Genomic DNA, 19,364 nt, shown 5'->3' on the forward strand with positions numbered 1-19,364 from the left:
AATCGCTTTCGTTCATCCCTCTGCTTCGGACCCCATTGTGGATGCTAAGGCTGATAAGGTTAATGCTGTTGGTGTGGTTGTGTATGATCTGGTTATATTTTTGTATATACCGTGGTGGTGTGGGGTTGGAGGTGATGCAAATGAGAGAGAGAGAGAGAGAGAGAGAGAGAGAGAAAAAGAGAGATGTTTTGTTTTTTTATTTATTAAAACATTTTTAATTAGGTAAATTGATCAATTTGCCCTTATGTGCAAGGCACCTGACCTAACTTAACAAGAAAATCTAACCGGGTTAGACGAAAATGACAAACGCTATTGGATTTTGAAACGTAAAAGACAAAAAAGATCAATTTTGAAAATGAGGGACAACGAGTGAAATTTGGGTGAAAGATAAATGACAATATCTGTAATTATGTCTTTAATTTTTAGTATCAACTATTCGAAATCTCGAGTTATAAGTACTCTTTTGGGTGAAATGCAATTTTAAAAGGTATTTCACATAGATCACATGAAATTTACTATAGACAAACCTGATTAGCGAAACATTTGACACTTGTAAGGTCAAACAACCCATATCCCTCTAATTCCACCCTTATACACATAACATAAATTAAAATACAATCATGGGTCACGTAAAAGTGGCTCTTAATGGATATGTAAGGTTTGAGAAAAGATAAGGCATACTTTGTAGGGCATTGGTGGGAGATCATGGTTGGTATTAAACCAATTGATCTCACTTAATGTGATGGTCCACCAATTGGTTACTTTCATATCATAAAGCTTGTTGGTAAGCCAAGGATCCTATGGCATGCAAATATCTTTTTAAGTTTATCAACAAAAGTTGGTGGGAGTTGGTGGTGTACGTATCTTAATATTCTAGTGATCTAGTCAACCCTTATATTCAACTTTACTTTAATTAGTGCTTGTAAGTTGCTGATACTGACTAAACCGTTCAAAATAAAGCAAGTTGACTTGTTTGAACGGTCTGGTTAACTATTCGGTTTTTACGGTTTGGTTTATGGATTTGTTACTTATTTATTTCATTTTAGGAAATTTACATTCACAAACCATTCTTATATCATTTTAAATAATGTAATACAAAACATGTTCTTTCAGTTATTTAATGTTGTTGAACCGACAAAACCGAACTATCGTTGTCTATCTAACCATGAAACAGTTTAAACCGGACGATTCGACCAACTCTGTCTGTTTGGCTTGTCTAACCCTTTGGTGATTAAGCATATCAACCTCTTGTTTATAGATTGCGGTTTCCTTAATTATGTATAACTAGTTTAGGCCCGTGTATTACACGGGTAATTGATGAAAAATTTAAACTTTAACTATCAAGTGAAATGCAGTCAATAAAATGATCATATGTTGTTAATACAATTACAATTTACATTAAAATTACTGAAATTACATAATTAAGATTACACAAATATATTATAAATAAGTACAGCCTTGCTTGTACACTACACTTGTGATTGTATTGGTCGGTATGCATTGTTTATCAAAAATCAAAATCTTTAGTTCATGTCTGCTTGTAACTCTTGATAAGGTAACATATAGGTCTGCTTATAACTCTTCTGTCTGACAAATAAGGTTCTTCAAGTATATACCAGCCCTAGATAAATGATAATGCATCCATGAAACTAATAAAAAAAATATTCATGCAAATAAAATATCATACATTTTAATCAATTAATATGATGCCATTTGAGATCATCTGCTCATGTTTATAAAAAAAACATGATTATCCCAAAACCAGATTACCTGAACGTTATTGATATAATCATCTTTAGAATATATGATAAATTTGTTGACATTAATATTCTGTGTATGACAAATTTTTAATTGTTTTTATATTTTATAATTAACAATTGTATAATCAAGCAACATATAAAACCGAAAAACTATAACAAAATGATTTGTTTCATTTCATATCGAATGTAATTGCCAGGTAAATGACAAAAACATACTAACCTTAAAGGCATGTTCAAATTACAGTGAGTTAGCAGAATATTAGAAGATTTAAAGTTGCATAAAATGAAGGTAGTTATTTTTATTTACAGTAGTTGAAAATATTAGATTATAAATGCTTAAATTTGAATATTAATCTCGTGTTATTAGTTAATATTATGGGAGTTGTTGGAATATTTAATTAATCGATATATATATTTTAACAACTTATAAAAAAAAGAAGCAAATATTTCGGATTTTATGGAGGCATGGTAAATGGCTTTTAGCTGGATTAACTATATTTTTTTAATTAATGTGAAAATGGAATATTCATTGAAATGTAATGAGGAGCATAATTAAGTTACAAATAATAAAATATAAAAATATAAATAATAAATATTTCTATTAAGTTATATTATAATAAGTGTGAATCTTAATGAATTTTTTAACATATTTTAATAATCAACGTTATAACTGTAATTTTTTTTAAAATTATATATATAGTTTTATTATTTTGAATATAAACCATAATAAACACTTTAATTGTGTACTAACCAACATGTAACACTAACGTAAACCCAATTCATTGTATTTGTATAAAAATAAAATTAATAAGTTAATATAATATAGGAATTATATAAACAACTAATTAAAACGATATTCTAGGTTTCAATATCCTAAATGATTTTGAAAAGCGAAAATAGTGGAATGGGATTTAAGCATATTTTTTGGTTTAAAATTTTGAATTCTTTTAATTAATTAATCTGTCTTATAAGACATATTAAATTAACTATATTTAAATGTATAAAAAAATATAAATCAAGTCATAAAATATATGTTTATGAAGCATTTTGGTCTGAGTTATGCAATAAAATATTAAAAACTAAATATTGATATTCTTATTGATAACACATTTTATATTGCACAAAAAGGTCATGTAAATAAAAGATTAATTTCATATGTACTCTTACAAATGACAGATAGTTCATATAGTAAATCGTTATACATATGGATTATAGTTATAATATTCAACTTTAATGATTTAATGCTAAGCACTAAGATATATATAATAGGTATTCTCCATGTTTGCAATATTATACAAAATGTTTGGAGAAAATTAAGAAAATACACATTTTCTTGAGTTCAAATGTATATGAGAAAATTATTAAATCCAAATTTGAAACGAATCTTATACAAAAAATTATGCACTGTTGCTCGAATCCCAGTTTAAAAACAATTTTGTAGTTTACCATACAAATCCAAATTCTTTGACAATGATGCGCCTTTATTTTCTTTATTTGCATTTACACGTGACTTTAAAATTTTATTCTAACGGATCTATAACTTCAATTTTTATATTTTTTATTTTCTTATTTCACTATTAATATTAATAAATAAATCGGTTATGAATTACATTTAATAAAAAAATTGAATTCACGTATTGAAATGATTTAATAGATAAGGAGCATATATGAAAATTGGTTGAAAGAAATGTGAGAAGGACCATGAGATTAACATGTGCTAAAAGTAAAAGTGTTTTATTAGATTAGATAAATGTTTCTGGTGTATACATGTGTGATTACTACATATAAAGTTGGAGCCCATTTAATAAAAGGGCGGGTAGTGGCAGATCCGTTAACAAATCAAAACGGATTATTATATTAGTTGCTAATATTTTGGGCTTAAAAGAGATCCATACAGGCTGGATTGGGCCTCAAAATGTTTTTGTGGACAAGACGAAGCTTTGCTTGGGATTTTGGGAGGTCTGGACTTTGGATTAGTGGATTCTACACTTCTTTCGGTTGACTAATAAGTAAATATGCACTTTTGCTAAATTTAGTTATTGTTAGAAAAAAAATTAATTCAAATTTGGGTTATTAGACCAGGTCAAAATTTGTTATTTGAATTCAGTTCGGTTCGAATTTCGGCTTTTCAAGTTCGATTTGAATAACGAACACCCAAATAGAGTGCCAATTTTAAGATGTGAATGAAATGGGAAGTCTTGATTTGGATTGGTAGTCAAATCCAATGGATTAATCCGTGTTCTCACTTGTATATGTGGCGAATCCGATCAATTTGCTGTTAAAAAATTTCTCACCAAAACTGGATAACTAGTTTGTTAAATGTTTAAGATACAACTAGAGCATGATAACAAAATAAAAATGTAATGGTGTGAGTTGTAACACCTGAAATAACCATCAGTCTACAATGAGTGAATACTCTTGATCAAAATATCCATTGTCTATGCATATTAATAAGCAACATAAACAAACCAAATTACAAGTTGAAAATACTAGTAAGTACATAAATGCATAGATATTTTACTAAATGATTACAACATTAACTTTTACTAAAGAGAAACTTGTGTAACTTCAATAATTTGACACTTGCTGATATTCATTTATTGTTAATGTATTATTATAGACTGGGATTAGGGGAGAGAGACCAATTTTGTTTTTGAAATGTCATGTTATTAAAGAAAAAAGACAAGGAACAACTTTCAAGTAGTAAGAAACCCGAACGCATAAGAAAAGAAAATATAAACTACAAACACCAAGTTGTGACCAAACTATAAAGTGAAAGTTACAAAATTAAAATTTACGCCATTTCTCCCACTTCAAACATGAACTTTTGCTTATATGATTTACTCATAAGTATGAGGCTGATTTGATATCACTCATCACTTTGGATACCCAAAAATATAAGATTATAAAAATTAAAAAATAATATCATTTATTGATTTTCAAATGCAAACAAACAATTGGTGTGAAGCATAATAATAATAAAAGAAAATCATCGCTAAATGGTTATTAATCACTAAAATGTCACCAAACAACTCTTTTGGCATCTTGCTAAACAATTCAATTAAAATTTTAAATTAAAATAAAAAATAAAGTTATTGATTCACAGATGATTCTGTTAGACACGCGCACAGCATTGACGCAGCGAGCCTTTCAGCCGGAAGCTTCAACAATCATCGGTAATATCACTTCAGATCCACAGCTAAAACCTGTTACTGTCTATGTACCGATTTGTGCATCGGAATCGCTAATTAATGTTTGCGCTAATCGTTAATTGTCAGGATATCTCGGTTTTAGTTGATTAGTTAATCGCTGATTTCTGCATCGGAATTAATGTTTTCACTAGGTTATTAATCGCGTATAATCGTTTAGTTTCTTAATAATCGGAAATATGTGTATAGGAATCGATTTAAGTTACTGATTAGTGTTTGCAGTTTGCACTCTCGTCAATTGCGTAGTTACAGTTGATTAGGTATGTGCTTAGTTGTGTGAGTTAATCTGTTTTTCAGGTTATTGTGACTGATTTGGAGGAAAATCTATCATCGGAGTAAGCTCCCTGCTGCTTTAGTTATTTAATATGTGTTAATTGTAGGACTGACAAATGGGTTGGGTCGGGTCAGAACTGGTCAAAGAAAAAACGGGTTGTTTTGGTTCGGGTCGGAACAGGCCCGGGTTGAAACGGATCCGGGTCGGAACGGTTCTGGTCTGAATGGGTCGGAACGGTTTTGTTTTTCCATGCTTAAAAACATGATTTCATCATTAACACCAGTATCACCATTCAAAGGCTTAATCTTGTTATTCAAAGCTATATATTTGGCAATATTATTCTCACGAGAATGGCAAACGCAACAAGTTTATGGTGTACCAACATCATAATACTACAAAGCACAATTAGACCTCAAAAATAAAAAGTACAGATTAACAGTAACAAATTGTTAAACTTGTCTGATGCTCAAATTAGAAGAATTACATATCAAACTTGTGGATAAGTTGACCTTTATGATCAAACTTGGGTATAAGATAAAATCAAGAGCTAGCAAGTAAACAAATTGAATTGTCTTGAGCATTCCACTATCTTGCTAGCGTCTGAATGAGGTCAATCACCAAGTGGGCTCGGTCTTTGCTGCTTGTTGATGTACAGATGTACAATTCCATCTTTCCTTTTTCTTTTTTTTTAAAGTCTTCTTTGATTTTATTTTCAAAGTAACATACTCTCAATTCAATAAACTTTGTTCCTTTGACTGAGTAACCATCTCCATTTGTTCTAGGTTTTGTGTTGGTTTATATTTCTTTCCATGTAACAACCCAGCTACCACCGCACCATAATATTGTCCGCTTTGGCCGGGACGTACCACCATCGCCTCACGGATTTGCTTTTGGTTGCCCAGGTGGTCACCCATCCTCATACTTCTCCCACCTGAGCACGCTTAACTGTGGAATTCTCCTCTCATCCACTACCATTAAGCGCCCAAAACGCGTTATGATGGGGAAGGTATCCACCTCCTTATAAAGAAGGCTTAGTTCTCCTTCCCAACCGATGTGGGATGTCACAATCCACCCCCCTTAGGGGTCCAGCGTCCTCGCGGGACCTGGCACCACCGGTCCGGCCCTGGCTTTGATACCATTTGTAACAACCCAGCTACCACCGCACCATAATATTGTCCGCTGCTTTGGCCGGGACGTACCACCATTGCCTCACGGATTTGCTTTTGGTTGCCCAGGTGGTCACCCATCCTCATACTTCTCCCACCTGAGCACGCTTAACTGTGGAATTCTCCTCTCATCCACTACCATTAAGCGCCCAAAACGCGTTATGATGGGGAAGGTATCCACTTCCTTATAAAGAAGGCTTAGTTCTCCTTCCCAACCGATGTGGGATGTCACATTCCACGTGCCTTGGTTTCTTCGATCCAAATTGACTGTTTTCACTTTAGGTACGGGCTGTTGATTTCCCGTACATATAAAAAAATAAGATAACAGCCACCTTGCCAAAGAAAAAACGCACAATACACGAGTTGAAACACAAAGGAATTCACTTCACCACAGTAAGAAACCCGACTACACGCAAATCCCCAGAGAGATACAGGTAGATGTTTGTTTCCACAAAATATATACCAGAAATAAGTCAATAACCAGTAATGTCTTTGCCCAGAAGTAGCCAATTGGATCTTAATGAGAGATACAACCATCTGAATCTTAATGAGCTTCCATACATCAATTAGAGCATAGGGAATTATGCAGAATGTGCAGTTAGTGTTTACAACATCTCAAGATATAGAGACTGATTGTTAGCTTATAATCATACTCAACATCTACATTTTTATATAATCTTTTCTGCTGTTCTGTTTTATGTCAACTAAAGTCATGTTTAGTACATTTTGGTGGGATGTAGCTACAGAGTACAGATACAGTGATAACACACATCAAAATCTATAACAAATGCATGTAAGGAAAGAATCTCATTATTAAACTGATCATTATTTAAGAAATGCTATATAAAAATTAAGAAACTGAAATAAGTGAAATGTGGTTTTGGTGATATCTAGGGGTGCAAAAGAGCCGAGTCGCTCATGAGCTACTTGAGCTCGGATCGATAAAAAGATCGAAATGAGCCGAGCCTTTTCCAGCTCCAGCCCGAGACTTAAATAAGTTTGACCTCTTTTGGACTTAAATGCATTGATTTCAAATTGTGCATCCAAGATCGAGCCGAGCTTTGGCTCGCTTAAGGTATTACACGAGATCGAGCTTTAGAAAAAGAGCTCGAAATGAGCCGAGCTCGAACTCTTGTAAGTCAAAACGATTCAAGCTCGAGCCTAGTCGAGATCGGGCTTGGCTCGTTTACACCCCTACAGTACTGATCTCAATAAACAATGTGACCTAACCATGTACAATATCTTCATAAAGTATCAAATAATTTGAATCAAAACTACATTCTAACACACCCTATTCTATGTTAGCATCAAAACAAATTACAAACTACTTAAAACATCTATCTGAACAATCAGTAATCAAAGACAAACATCAGCCTATATAGAAATTTCATTAACCCCCAAATTTAACAAACAAAGTCAAGCCTAACTCAAAAACCCCAAATTCCCTAAAACACATTTGACCTACATCAAATCGATCAAGGATTCGTAGATTACTACACAGTTTTGATTAGTATTACTAAGAAACAGCCCTAATCGAACAAGTTAACCATACAAAACTGTAGATCCCTGTAGCGGATCGATACGAGACTGTTAACGATCCTCTAGAGGTGCGGAATCCCCTTAGTAATCGATTATGAGAATAACGAGTAGGAAAGCAATAGTATACTGCAAAATACGTCTTTTATTGTAGAATTCGGCTAACGTTGCCACTCATTTATCTTCGCCTCCTAACTTTGCTCCAGCAGTTTAAAACATAAACAACATTGTAAACATTGCATCAGTTACAGACTCGATTACAAATAATCAACACATGAAGTACTGACACAAAACATGCACATACAAAAACGTAAATTAGACCTCACCAGAGTAGATCAACGAGCAGTGGACGATCGAATCACCAAAAAGTTAGAGGAGATTGAGGGGTTTAGGGCATGTGAGAGATGACGCCAACAACCTGTGGTTTAGTGAAGCACCAACCAGCGTAACCTAAACAACTCGTTCATTTAAAAATATCAACCCGTTTTGACCTGCACTAATATTCTGAATTTTTAACATGACCTATTCTGACCCATTTAATTTAGTTGCCTTGCCCAAACCAACTCATACAGTTTTTAAATCAGCCCAAATTGAACCATATGAATGGCTTTGTGTCAGTATCGCCCCCTCTAGTCAATTGTTATTGAATATGAAAACAGTTATTGACTTTTTGAGAAACCTGGATTTTCAAAATAAAGCATAGTTCTTAACAAAATGCACAACAATATTTGCAATGATAGTGTTTTTGGACAAAAAGTGCCAAATAAACTACAAGTTGTTGTATATATTCATATGAGTGATGGTTATACTGCAACAAAAACTGAAGTACAATGGTCTGTGAAGTGAACTTAAGGTTGAATTTCAAATCAGTAGACTCTATCTTGGGATAGAAGGAGTGCTGAGTTGAGAAGTCTAGGCTTCATATTATTTTTCTTATTTTTGGTGAGCATTGGACAATTATATGATGTCCTAACCAAGCAAATAGTTCTAACATAAAGCTTTTAGTATTCAAATCATGTTGTAGAGACGTGTTTTAACAATATATAATGGCTAGCTGATTAAGTGGGACATGTTTTGGTGCCTTTTATAATATAAACAAACTAGTCAACAACTCAGAGTTTGCCATATCATAAATAAGTAGAAAAGGTCTAGCATTTAGGAATCATGGAGGAATATGCATTCTTCTTGATGTTTTATCTCTTAATGCGTTGCCAATATTGTAGTTCTTATTCCTTCTAATGTGCTGAGAGAGAAACAACTTTTTGATCAGCAGATGGTACGCTGCTACTGGATCAGTTTTCTTTTGTCATTTTCTTGTTTCTTGGGGGTTCTTCATGCTAGTATTGGTGATGCTGACCCCTCATATAGGTAAACATGTATCTATAGTTGTTCTCCTGTACTGTTCCCAATTGCATGGCTTCTCCTCTTGATATTGTATTGTTTCTTCATACAGGTCCTGCCTAAATGACTGTGAGATAACAGGATGTGTGGGTGAGATATGCTTTCCACACTGCAACTTTTCATCTGGTGGTGCATCGGTTGATGGCCCTTGGTACATGCAAGAACCACAGTATTTAAGGTGGAAACAATGGGATTGCCATAGTGATTGCAAGTATCATTGTATGGTCAATAGGGAAAACGAAAGAGCAGCATCTGGTCTTGAGCCTGTAAAATACCATGGCAAATGGCCCTTCAAACGAGTATTTGGGATTCAGGTGTGTTACGATAAACATTAATACTTCTTTGATCTTCCAACTTATTAACGTGTTGTATTTTACCAGGAGCCTGCTTCTGTAGTATTTTCTGCACTCAACCTAGCAATGCATTTTCATGGGTGGTTATCTTTCTTCATTCTTTTGCATTACAAGCTGCCAGTAAGACCAGATAAAAAGCCATACTATGATTATGCTGGTTTTTGGCACCTATATGCGCTCCTAGCCCTGAATTCATGGTTTTGGAGTTCTGTTTTCCATAGTCGGTAAGTCATAGTATATAATTATGTATCTTTTAAAATTAATGCGAATGCCACTACTTTTTTTACCAACTTACAAGGGCGGATACCATAAAAGAACTAACGCACCTTTGTTTTTTTGGTAAAAGTCTGTTAATAATTTTTCGCACATAAAAATCCAACATACTTTCTGTTTTTTCTCATTAAAGTTCCTTGACAATATTTTTCACATAAAAAGAAGCATACTTTTGTTTTTTTAATCATAAAAGTCCCTTAACATGTTAAATTTGAAAAAAGAAAAATGTCTCTTGATTATGATTGGATGAAATCATGAAAACATTATTTGACAAATTGCATTATAATAGCCCATAGAAATCATTTGTTTATATCTTTCTAACAATTTTAAATATATACTAACCATTTTATATTTTGTAGTTTTTTATTTTATTTTGAGTTACATCATCCATGCTCATGTATTTTTATTTTATTGTTTTTTAAAGATTATTTTTTATCATCAGTTGGTTGAATTAAAAAATGGAAAATAAAAGACAAACATTGAACGGACTTTCCCTTGCAACATGTCCAATTTTTAACATAACTCATTTCAGTTTTTTCCCCAAGTGGTATTAATAAGTAAAAAAGATTTAACAATTTTGTAAATTTAACATGTGGTTGGACTTTAATGTGCAAAGTATTGCTAAAGAACTTTTACGAGAAAAAACAGAAAGTATGTTGAATTTTTATAGCATTTGCCCTATTAATTGTGATGATATTACTTTTCAGTGGCTCTGGAAAGCAAAACATATAACACAATAAACTTATAAGTTTTATTGATATACAGTGACGTAGAATTGACAGAAAGACTAGACTACTTCTCTGCAATTGCATTACTTGGATACTCACTCATTGTAGCCATATTAAGAAGCTTCAATGTGAGGCTTGAAGCTGCACGAGTCATGGTTTCTGCTCCTCTGCTTGCCTTTGTTACCACTCACATATTATACCTCAACAACTACAAACTCGATTACGGTATTTTTCATACTTCATACCTCCATTTTTTACCTGAAATTCTGATACGTGATTACATGCTAACTTTTCTTGACCTTACTGGCTTCTTATTAACGATAACTAATAGGATGGAACATGAAAGTGTGCGTCGCAATGGGAGTTGCACAGCTGTTAATCTGGGCAATATGGGGCGGAATGAGTAATCATCCTTCTAGAAAGAAATTATGGTTTGTGATAGTGACAGGTGCACTCGCGATGCTGTTAGAGATATACGATTTTCCTCCATACGAAGGATTTGTGGATGCACACGCTGCGTGGCATGCAACAACCATACCTCTTACTTATCTATGGTGGAGTTTCATAAAAGATGATGCGGAGTTTAGAACATCTGCTCTACTCAACAAGGTAAAATAAATTGTTTGAAAAATGTTGTTGAAGATTTATGTGTGTATTTTGTTTTAGAAAACCCGTCCCCTTTTTTTTTCCGTCACCTGTTTGTGCTAAGCTAAGAACAATTCATGGTCGTTGGATTAGAGATGGTATCACGGATTAAGTCAACACTACTGAAAACTATAGAGATTACGATGGACAGATTAAATGGGTTGATTATGATTACTCTTTACTCATCCTAACTTATGTATATCAGAGTTATTGATCCATAACTAATGATATAAATTTATTTCAACCTTTATATCAGAATTCAGTGAACCAAATTTATTTATTTAAATGTTTTTTCGTATAGATATTTTTAGTGTGTTGTAAAAATGAAATCTTATTCAACTTGGTTAAATCTTTTATGTGTGTTGGGAAGTTAACCTGCCCAAAAAGGCTGCTCGTGTTAGACCATGCGTAATGCCGTAGTGGTTTTTCCCCAGAACGAATCACCTTCCTCTCCATTGGCTTGGAAGAAAGTCAACACCCACCAGGCGTTTCTTACTAAACGCTCAGGCACAAATTCGCCCTGGGGGCGGTGTACCCGGAAGTCCCCCCCCCCCCCCCCTTTTCAAAACGCACTACATCTGTTCTTAGTTTGATAACTCATAGATTTTTATATTATAAACATTATAAACGTTTTATAATATATTAATATTATAAATAAAAGGTAAAAAGTAAACATAGATTTTATAAGATTTTTCTTTTAATGGCACGTTGATTTTATTAAGTAGTTTTCAATATTTATAAATAAAATATAAGGTAAATATAATAAGTGGAAACCTTGAAACATAGCATATGTCGTTTCTTAACGCTATTTTTAATTCTGGATATTACCAAAAAAGAAAAAAGAAAAAAGAAAAAAAATTATTACACATTCTTAAGCTTTAAGTTTGTTATTCGCTGTCGCCGTTTCCGTTTGATGTTTTCTCTTTATTGAGGTTCTTCGTAAGTGAGTTCTTCATAGGTAACTGCTGGGATTGACATTCCTCGTTCTATATATCTATGATATATGATATCTTTTGTTGGTAAAAAAAATGGTTACCATGCAACGTTGTCTTGCACAATCCAATAAATAATATGTGCAACACATCGACTATAAAGAAAAAAGGTCATCGCAAATCGGTTTATATTTTTGTTTTAGTTGCGCAACCGTGACGGTCTTCGAGATATTATAAAGCAATATTGAGAAAATTTTGTTTTCTAATTTAACAGTCATTATCGCTTTACCCAAATCTTGAAATAAGTTATCTCCGGTATGCGAATACCAAAATAATTCAAATGTAATCGTACGAATTATCATTTGCTCAATGAGCGATGATGCAAATGCACGAATCCAATGAACTTTGTAGAGCCCTCCACACATGGTAGGTTATGTTCACACAACTTTCAAAGTTTTCAAGTCATATAATCGTTTCTTTTTAGTTTTTCTTTTCACATTTAAAACAATCGCGTCTAAGGGTCATATGAAGTATATGAGTATATGACTATAACGTTTTTGAAGAGTTGACCTTATGTTAAAAATGGATTAAACATCTCATGAGCCCAGTGGTTTGATTCACCACATGATGTATCGTATGACCTTAAGTTTGTTAAAAATAAGAATTCTAAGAACTGTTACAAAATATATTTTATAAGTAAGAACTCAAGAACTATTGCATTTTGATTGTATCGTATGAATTAGTTTCAGACGAAACAATGGCATTGTGAGTGTATAATAAAATTATTATAAATAAAAAAAATCAAAATATATTGGTATTGTATTTGCGGGTTGAGTTATTCTATAAAGGCCAACAAAAATGACAAAGGTGAGAAACCATAGTTAATTGACATGTGTTAGATGGGGACCAAAGGATCAAAGAAAAATGGGTATAAAAGTAATATTACATATTTTTTCTCTTTACATGCAAGTCACATGTCAATTCTCCCATCATTTTAAAACTTTTATAACTTTTTTATATGATATTTAAAAAAAAAATTACCATAGTAATAAGCGTTTTTTTATCTTTAATATGAGTATGATTTTGATATAAAAAAATTAAAACAAAAATTATGTCATTATGTCTTTTTGCTTACCATTGTGTCTTTCTGTTTGTCATTGTGTCTTTCAACTCATCATTGTGTTTATTTTTTAATACTAATAACACAGTTGTGTAATAATAATATGCAAATATTATGATAAAATAACAACAAATTATCTAATACGTAAAACACAATGATGAATACATATGACACAATGACATGAAACGTAAGACACAATCGTGAATACATATAACACAATAACCTGAAACGTAAAACACAATGGAAACTACATATTATACAATGACTTGAATGTAATGCACAATGAACGTAATACTATTTTCTCCACAATGACTAAAATACAAAGATAAGTAGAAAGACAAATGATAAGTACAAAGACACAATGACAAACAAAAAGACATAATGATGTAATCTTTGCTTTAATTGTTTAATATGAGTACCAATTGATAACACAATGACCAAAATCTATAACACAATGCATAGAAAAAACCAATTAAAAGTCACAATGAACAACCAGTAACACAATATAAAAAACTCACTAATTTTTTTTTATTTTTATATAACAATATGATACTTATATTAAAGATAAAAAATGCTTGTTATTATGGTGAAATTTTTTTATAAAAAGAATGTTGTTTGAAAAAGTTATGGACGTTTTAAATAGATGGGGAATTGACATGTGTCTTGTATGTGGAAAGAGAAATTCAAAAAAAATGGGTTATTATCTTTATGCCATTCCCATCAATCTATCTCTTAAATTAATCTCCACCATTCAAATCTAAGATCAATGGATTAGATTCATTCTCACCCTTTTCATTTTTGTTGTCCCTTGTATTTTAATTTTACATTTGTTGTCCTTTGTATTTTAACTTTACCCTATTCAAAGTATGGCGTTCTTCTAAAAGAAAACTAAAAATAATATATAATAATAATATTATTTAAAAAAGAAGAAAACCAGCTGCGATGAAGTTGGAAGAATGGACCACAAAATAAACTTAATGATGTTGTCTATGAAAAAATACATCCATGCACATTATTAACCCCATTTCCTGTTGATCCATAATAAAATAAAATCTTACTTTTTAAAAGCAAAAAGGTTTTCAAAGTACATTCAAGTTCATTTTAAATGTTAGTAATTAAGTATCATTGTTAGACATATGAATTTCATAAGAAATAGTATATTGATAAAAAAAGTTCTAAAATCAAAAGAGTGATTGGATTAAAAAAAAAGTAAAAGGATTTCTAATCATCTTGTTTAAAAAATAATTGTGAAAATTTTATTGTTTAAAAAATATTTATTTTTCTAAATTACTAAATTTCAAAACTTTGTTTTATGATTATTAGTTATTTTAATTTTAATTATAAATTTTTGAGTTTAATCAGAGGTATCAATTAAGCCTTTATAGATAAAATCACAATATGTTCAAATAGACACTCTTTTATTTGAAAGCAACATAAAGATTTTTCAAAATAATCGTTTTGAAACGGTTATTTTAAAATCAGTATTCTACAGTCACACAACATTTCATTGGGCTATTATTGTTACCTATTTTTATTGTTAGTATTGTTGTTTCTACTACTAGTTTAACGGGTAAGTGATAACTGTTGAAATATTAGGGTTTTTTAGTCGTTCTATACTTGGTCAACAAAAATCATTTTTCTAGTAATGTGCAAGTGATATGGTTGTATGAGTTTCTCCCATTGAAAATCATTTAGTCTTCACATATTATCAGTTATTTTCTTCATGATTACAACTTTGAAACTCTTTTTGAGTGCCCATGTTTTCTTTATGCTAAATTACACAAATAAGTACAAAATTTTAAAATAATTTATTATATTTTCAATATAATCTATATAAACATTAATCAATATCTAAATGTATCATAATGACGCGAAAAATGTAATAAATTAATCTTTGAACGTTAAATCATTCTACAATAATGTTGTAACATGTAAATGTTTCAAAATATCAACTGTAAATGTTGATACAAAAATGTGGCGAATTTGTATATGGTGCCGTGAACTTTTTTATAAAAACAGAACACATCTTTAATTAAAAATAATTTCAGCTTTCCTTTTCTTCTAGTATCATAGTGTGTCGTAATCTCTTTAGACTAGACGATTCATGTAATTTAACCTTTACCCTTTAACCAAAACCAAAACTTTGCTCTATTCAAAAGATGTGAGTCAGCCATGGTTCTAGTCCTGACGATCAAAGAGTCAAAAGAGTTGTTTTATTGTGAATGTCAAGTGAGAACTAGATGACCCACTACCCTTAGGCGCCTTTGGCCTTTTTGCACTTACTTGACTATAACTAAATAGAGACGAAACATTTAGCATAGTTGGACCACCATCATAAAGATATCATTACACCCATCACTCCCTCTTTCTCTACTTATTAAACATGTCTTTTAGGACTATCTTTTAAAAGGAGTAAAAGGAAACTTGCCTGTCTTTCTGTCATTTTTTATCATAGAAATAAAAGGTTAAAGTTATATAAATTTTTGTTCTTTATTACATGGTCTCCATTTGCAAATCTGTAAGCACACAATTTAAGAAGAATCTGTCTCTAGGACATAAAATTGTCACCTACTAAGATTTGGAAAACTTGAATGAATGTAAAACAATCTATTAACATAAATAGACATTTATATGCAAGATATGTAGTTAGTAATTTATAAGTTTACTTTCTTTTTAATAAAAGAAATCATGCTCAAAATAAAACTAAGATGGATAAAATATTGATACTTAAAGCAGCGAGTTTGATCATAACTTAAAAAAAAAAGTTGATTTCTTTGACCGCAATTTAATTATATATTAAAAAACCGTTAAAAGTGTAATTTAAAATATCAGTTATGTTTTCTTTTGGTCTACAAATGTGATCTTTTTGAGATAGACATAGGTGACATAAGAAACGCCCGGGACATAGTTCAGAAGGAAAAGAGAATTCTCTTGTTTGACCGATGTCTCTTGTTTGTTACAAAACATTTTTAGTCGTCTTCCTCTTCCACATTGATCAATCATGAGAAACCCTAGAGTTATTTGGACTCGTGAATTCATTTTCAAGAGTATAATTACACTTTTTGTATCATGAAATTTTAGAAAACCCTAGAGTTATTTGGACTCGTGAATTCATTTTCAAGAGTATAATTACACTTGTTGTATCATGAAATTTTAGAATCAAGACATGAAATGTATTTTAAGGAGAATGTCTAGTACGCCTCAACCAAATCTAAGTTTTCTTCTTTGTTCGATTCTTGCAGTTGCATATACTGGTTTGAATTCTTTTACCTTATGTAATAAGCACGTTACACTAATCGTAATCTATTTTGTGAATGATAATATAGTATATTGTGTTGTGTTTGTAGTTCTATAGCAATTGACTTCTATGAGATCACGATTCACTTTCAGGCTGAAACAAATCAATGGTACACTCGAACTTTCAAACAGATAAGACTCATAGTGATTTTCAAAAATGAGTATATATAAACTCATTTCTTATTTTAGAAGATGACCAAGATTTCCATATTCCGTTTTTAGCGAAAACGGCTTCAAAGCCGTTCTTTCAAGTCATGTTTTGGGTGAATTAGCTTCATATTTCAACATGGGATTTTCATGTAAATTTTTAGAATTTACAAAATTTGATGCATTTCCAAGAACCGTTTATCAATATCCTCGCTAGGGCCTCTGCTCCTTGGACCATGCTTCCATAAATGCCCCCCCCTCCCAAACAAAAGGTGGCGTTGCCTACTTGGAAATCCCATAATTTTACATTAAGAATCGCTGAGGTTCTTAATTGCTTAGAGTCAAAATAAACTCAACACAAGGGTGCCCTACACACCTTGTGCCTTGTTTGATGCATACTATTATTCATTTTTTTCAACAAGTCAATCCAGTTACAATTAAATTTCTATGGATGACTCTAAAATCCCCAACATATTGTTCTCCGTAATATTTTTTTTACTATATATTATAAAAGAAAGAACTAAAGATCAACTACCCCACACATGCTTCTAGTTATGCTCATGGTTATAGTTGTTCTAACTATCATGGTAGGTAAGGTGCCATAAGATTTCCCAGATATATACACTCCACCTTTTCAAACTCAATATTATACTTTTTAGCTCTTTAAAAAAAAACGTGAGTTCAGTTACATGATTTGTAGTCACTAAATTTCAGTCACCAAACACCACTAACACCATAAGCCTCCACTATTTCTTGCATGATATCATAAGTTGCATTAATGCATTTGCAGTTCAAATGCATATGCATATACATTTAATCAAATCTAACCTCTCTCTCTCTCTCTCTCTCTTTTTATTAGCCCATTAGTTGATAGCTCAGCTAGCAAGTCATTGTAGAAATTTATATATTATTTCTTCTCTCATATTATAATTTAAGATTTTCTGTATATAAATTTAAAATTTACTTGTATGATGACTTACTTATGATTTCTATTCTCTTTTAACTTGAACCTGTTTTGAACAAGAACAATCGAACCATTTTGACATGTTGTCCTAGACTCACTCGCTACAATAGCCAAAAATTTTATGCATATAATTTACTTGTGCAAACAGTAAATATACAACACACCACATATGCTTATGTATAAAAAATACATATTTTTGTACATTTAAGAATCACATCTTAAAATTAATTAATTAGAAAGAAAGAATAGAAATCTCAATGACCCATGCTCCAACTTTAAATTTCTTAAAGTAAAGACCTTTTTCCATGAATTTTAGTGCACTGTCCATGAGACAAATACTTGCCAACAACTTATTTTTTAGGGGCTTTCTCAACTTGCCATTTATAATTGACCTAACGAATTCCATTATCTTTGGCATATATTTTGGAAAACAGTTGTTTTGCACATATCTTTGCTCTTATTTTCTTTTTTTATACTTATACATTAATTGTTATTGTTTTTAAAGGATGGATGCAGAAATGCAACTTTAATCAAGAGAGGTTATGTGACAATGCCCTACATAATGGGGAGCAAATGACTTTACAAAAAAATGATCCAACTTATGAGACAATTCTGTCATTTATATCTCCTCAATATTTCTTTTTATAATTTCTAAATTCAAACTAGGGGCGTGCAAAAACCGAATTAACCTACCCATAATCAAAAAAACCGAGAAACCGAAATGATATAATCGAACCATATCAATATTGGTGGGTCGGTTTAATGATTCTTTAAAAACCGACAATAATGGATCGGCTATGACTTATGATTAACAAGGTAATCATACCCGCCAACACTGAACCAAATCGATTATATGTAATTTTTATATTATAGAAGATATTTATTTATTTTAATTGTTATATAATATACAAATATATATATATATCTATATATATCTACTCTAATAAAAGAATACCATATTTTGTCACTTGTCATGCTCTCATGACTCTCTCTTTTTCTAACCCATATCCACTAGATAAATCAATTTAATTTAATTATGCATTTAATATATTAGCAATTATATTGTATTAACTTTTAAGATTGTAACTTGTATGTATCGAATTTGACTTAATAACTGTTCAAAAGTCAAAGCAATACTGACGACTAAAAATATTGATCTTTTAAAATAAAGTTTATCTGTTTTAATTAAAAATCTAGATTTGTTTGGAAGTTTGTTTATAGGGATTTAACTTTTTGAAATTTTTTCTATTCAATTATTTTTCACTAATACTTGAATTTCAACTTTAATTTTCAAAATGAATGATCTTTTATTTTCGTCAATGGCTTATTATTATTATTATTATTTTTATTATTATTATCCTATTCTTGGTTTGCTAATTGCCTAAAAGAATGGTAAACCAACACGTTTTCAATTGATATTTTAAACTTTCAGCCAATCAACACTTTTTAATGAAGAATTATTTCCAATTTCAAATGAATTGATATTTTGATTTGTTTAGTCTTACTTAAATTTGTTTGTTTAATTCATTCAACAGCATCAAGAATCCGTCTCCATTACT

At 31.2% G+C, this 19,364-nt stretch overlaps 1 protein-coding gene across 1 annotated transcript; it reads left to right on the forward strand.

Moving 5' to 3' along the window:
- The first annotated feature begins 9,179 nt into the window (after positions 1 to 9,179).
- LOC143551344 (uncharacterized) lies at positions 9,180 to 11,384 on the forward strand. The gene is made up of 5 exons (XM_077041803.1): positions 9,180 to 9,313; positions 9,399 to 9,660; positions 9,727 to 9,923; positions 10,738 to 10,925; positions 11,032 to 11,384. Exons 1-5 carry the CDS (start codon positions 9,219 to 9,221, stop codon positions 11,316 to 11,318), a joined length of 1,029 nt encoding a protein of 342 aa, XP_076897918.1. The 5' UTR covers positions 9,180 to 9,218; the 3' UTR covers positions 11,319 to 11,384.
- The last annotated feature ends 7,980 nt before the right edge of the window (positions 11,385 to 19,364 follow it).

The sequence above is a fragment of the Bidens hawaiensis genome, unplaced genomic scaffold (assembly GCF_021521415.1).
Source record: "Bidens hawaiensis isolate Kalapana, Puna unplaced genomic scaffold, B.hawaiensis_p1.1 tig00001016_1, whole genome shotgun sequence".
Classification (NCBI taxonomy): domain Eukaryota; kingdom Viridiplantae; phylum Streptophyta; class Magnoliopsida; order Asterales; family Asteraceae; genus Bidens; species Bidens hawaiensis.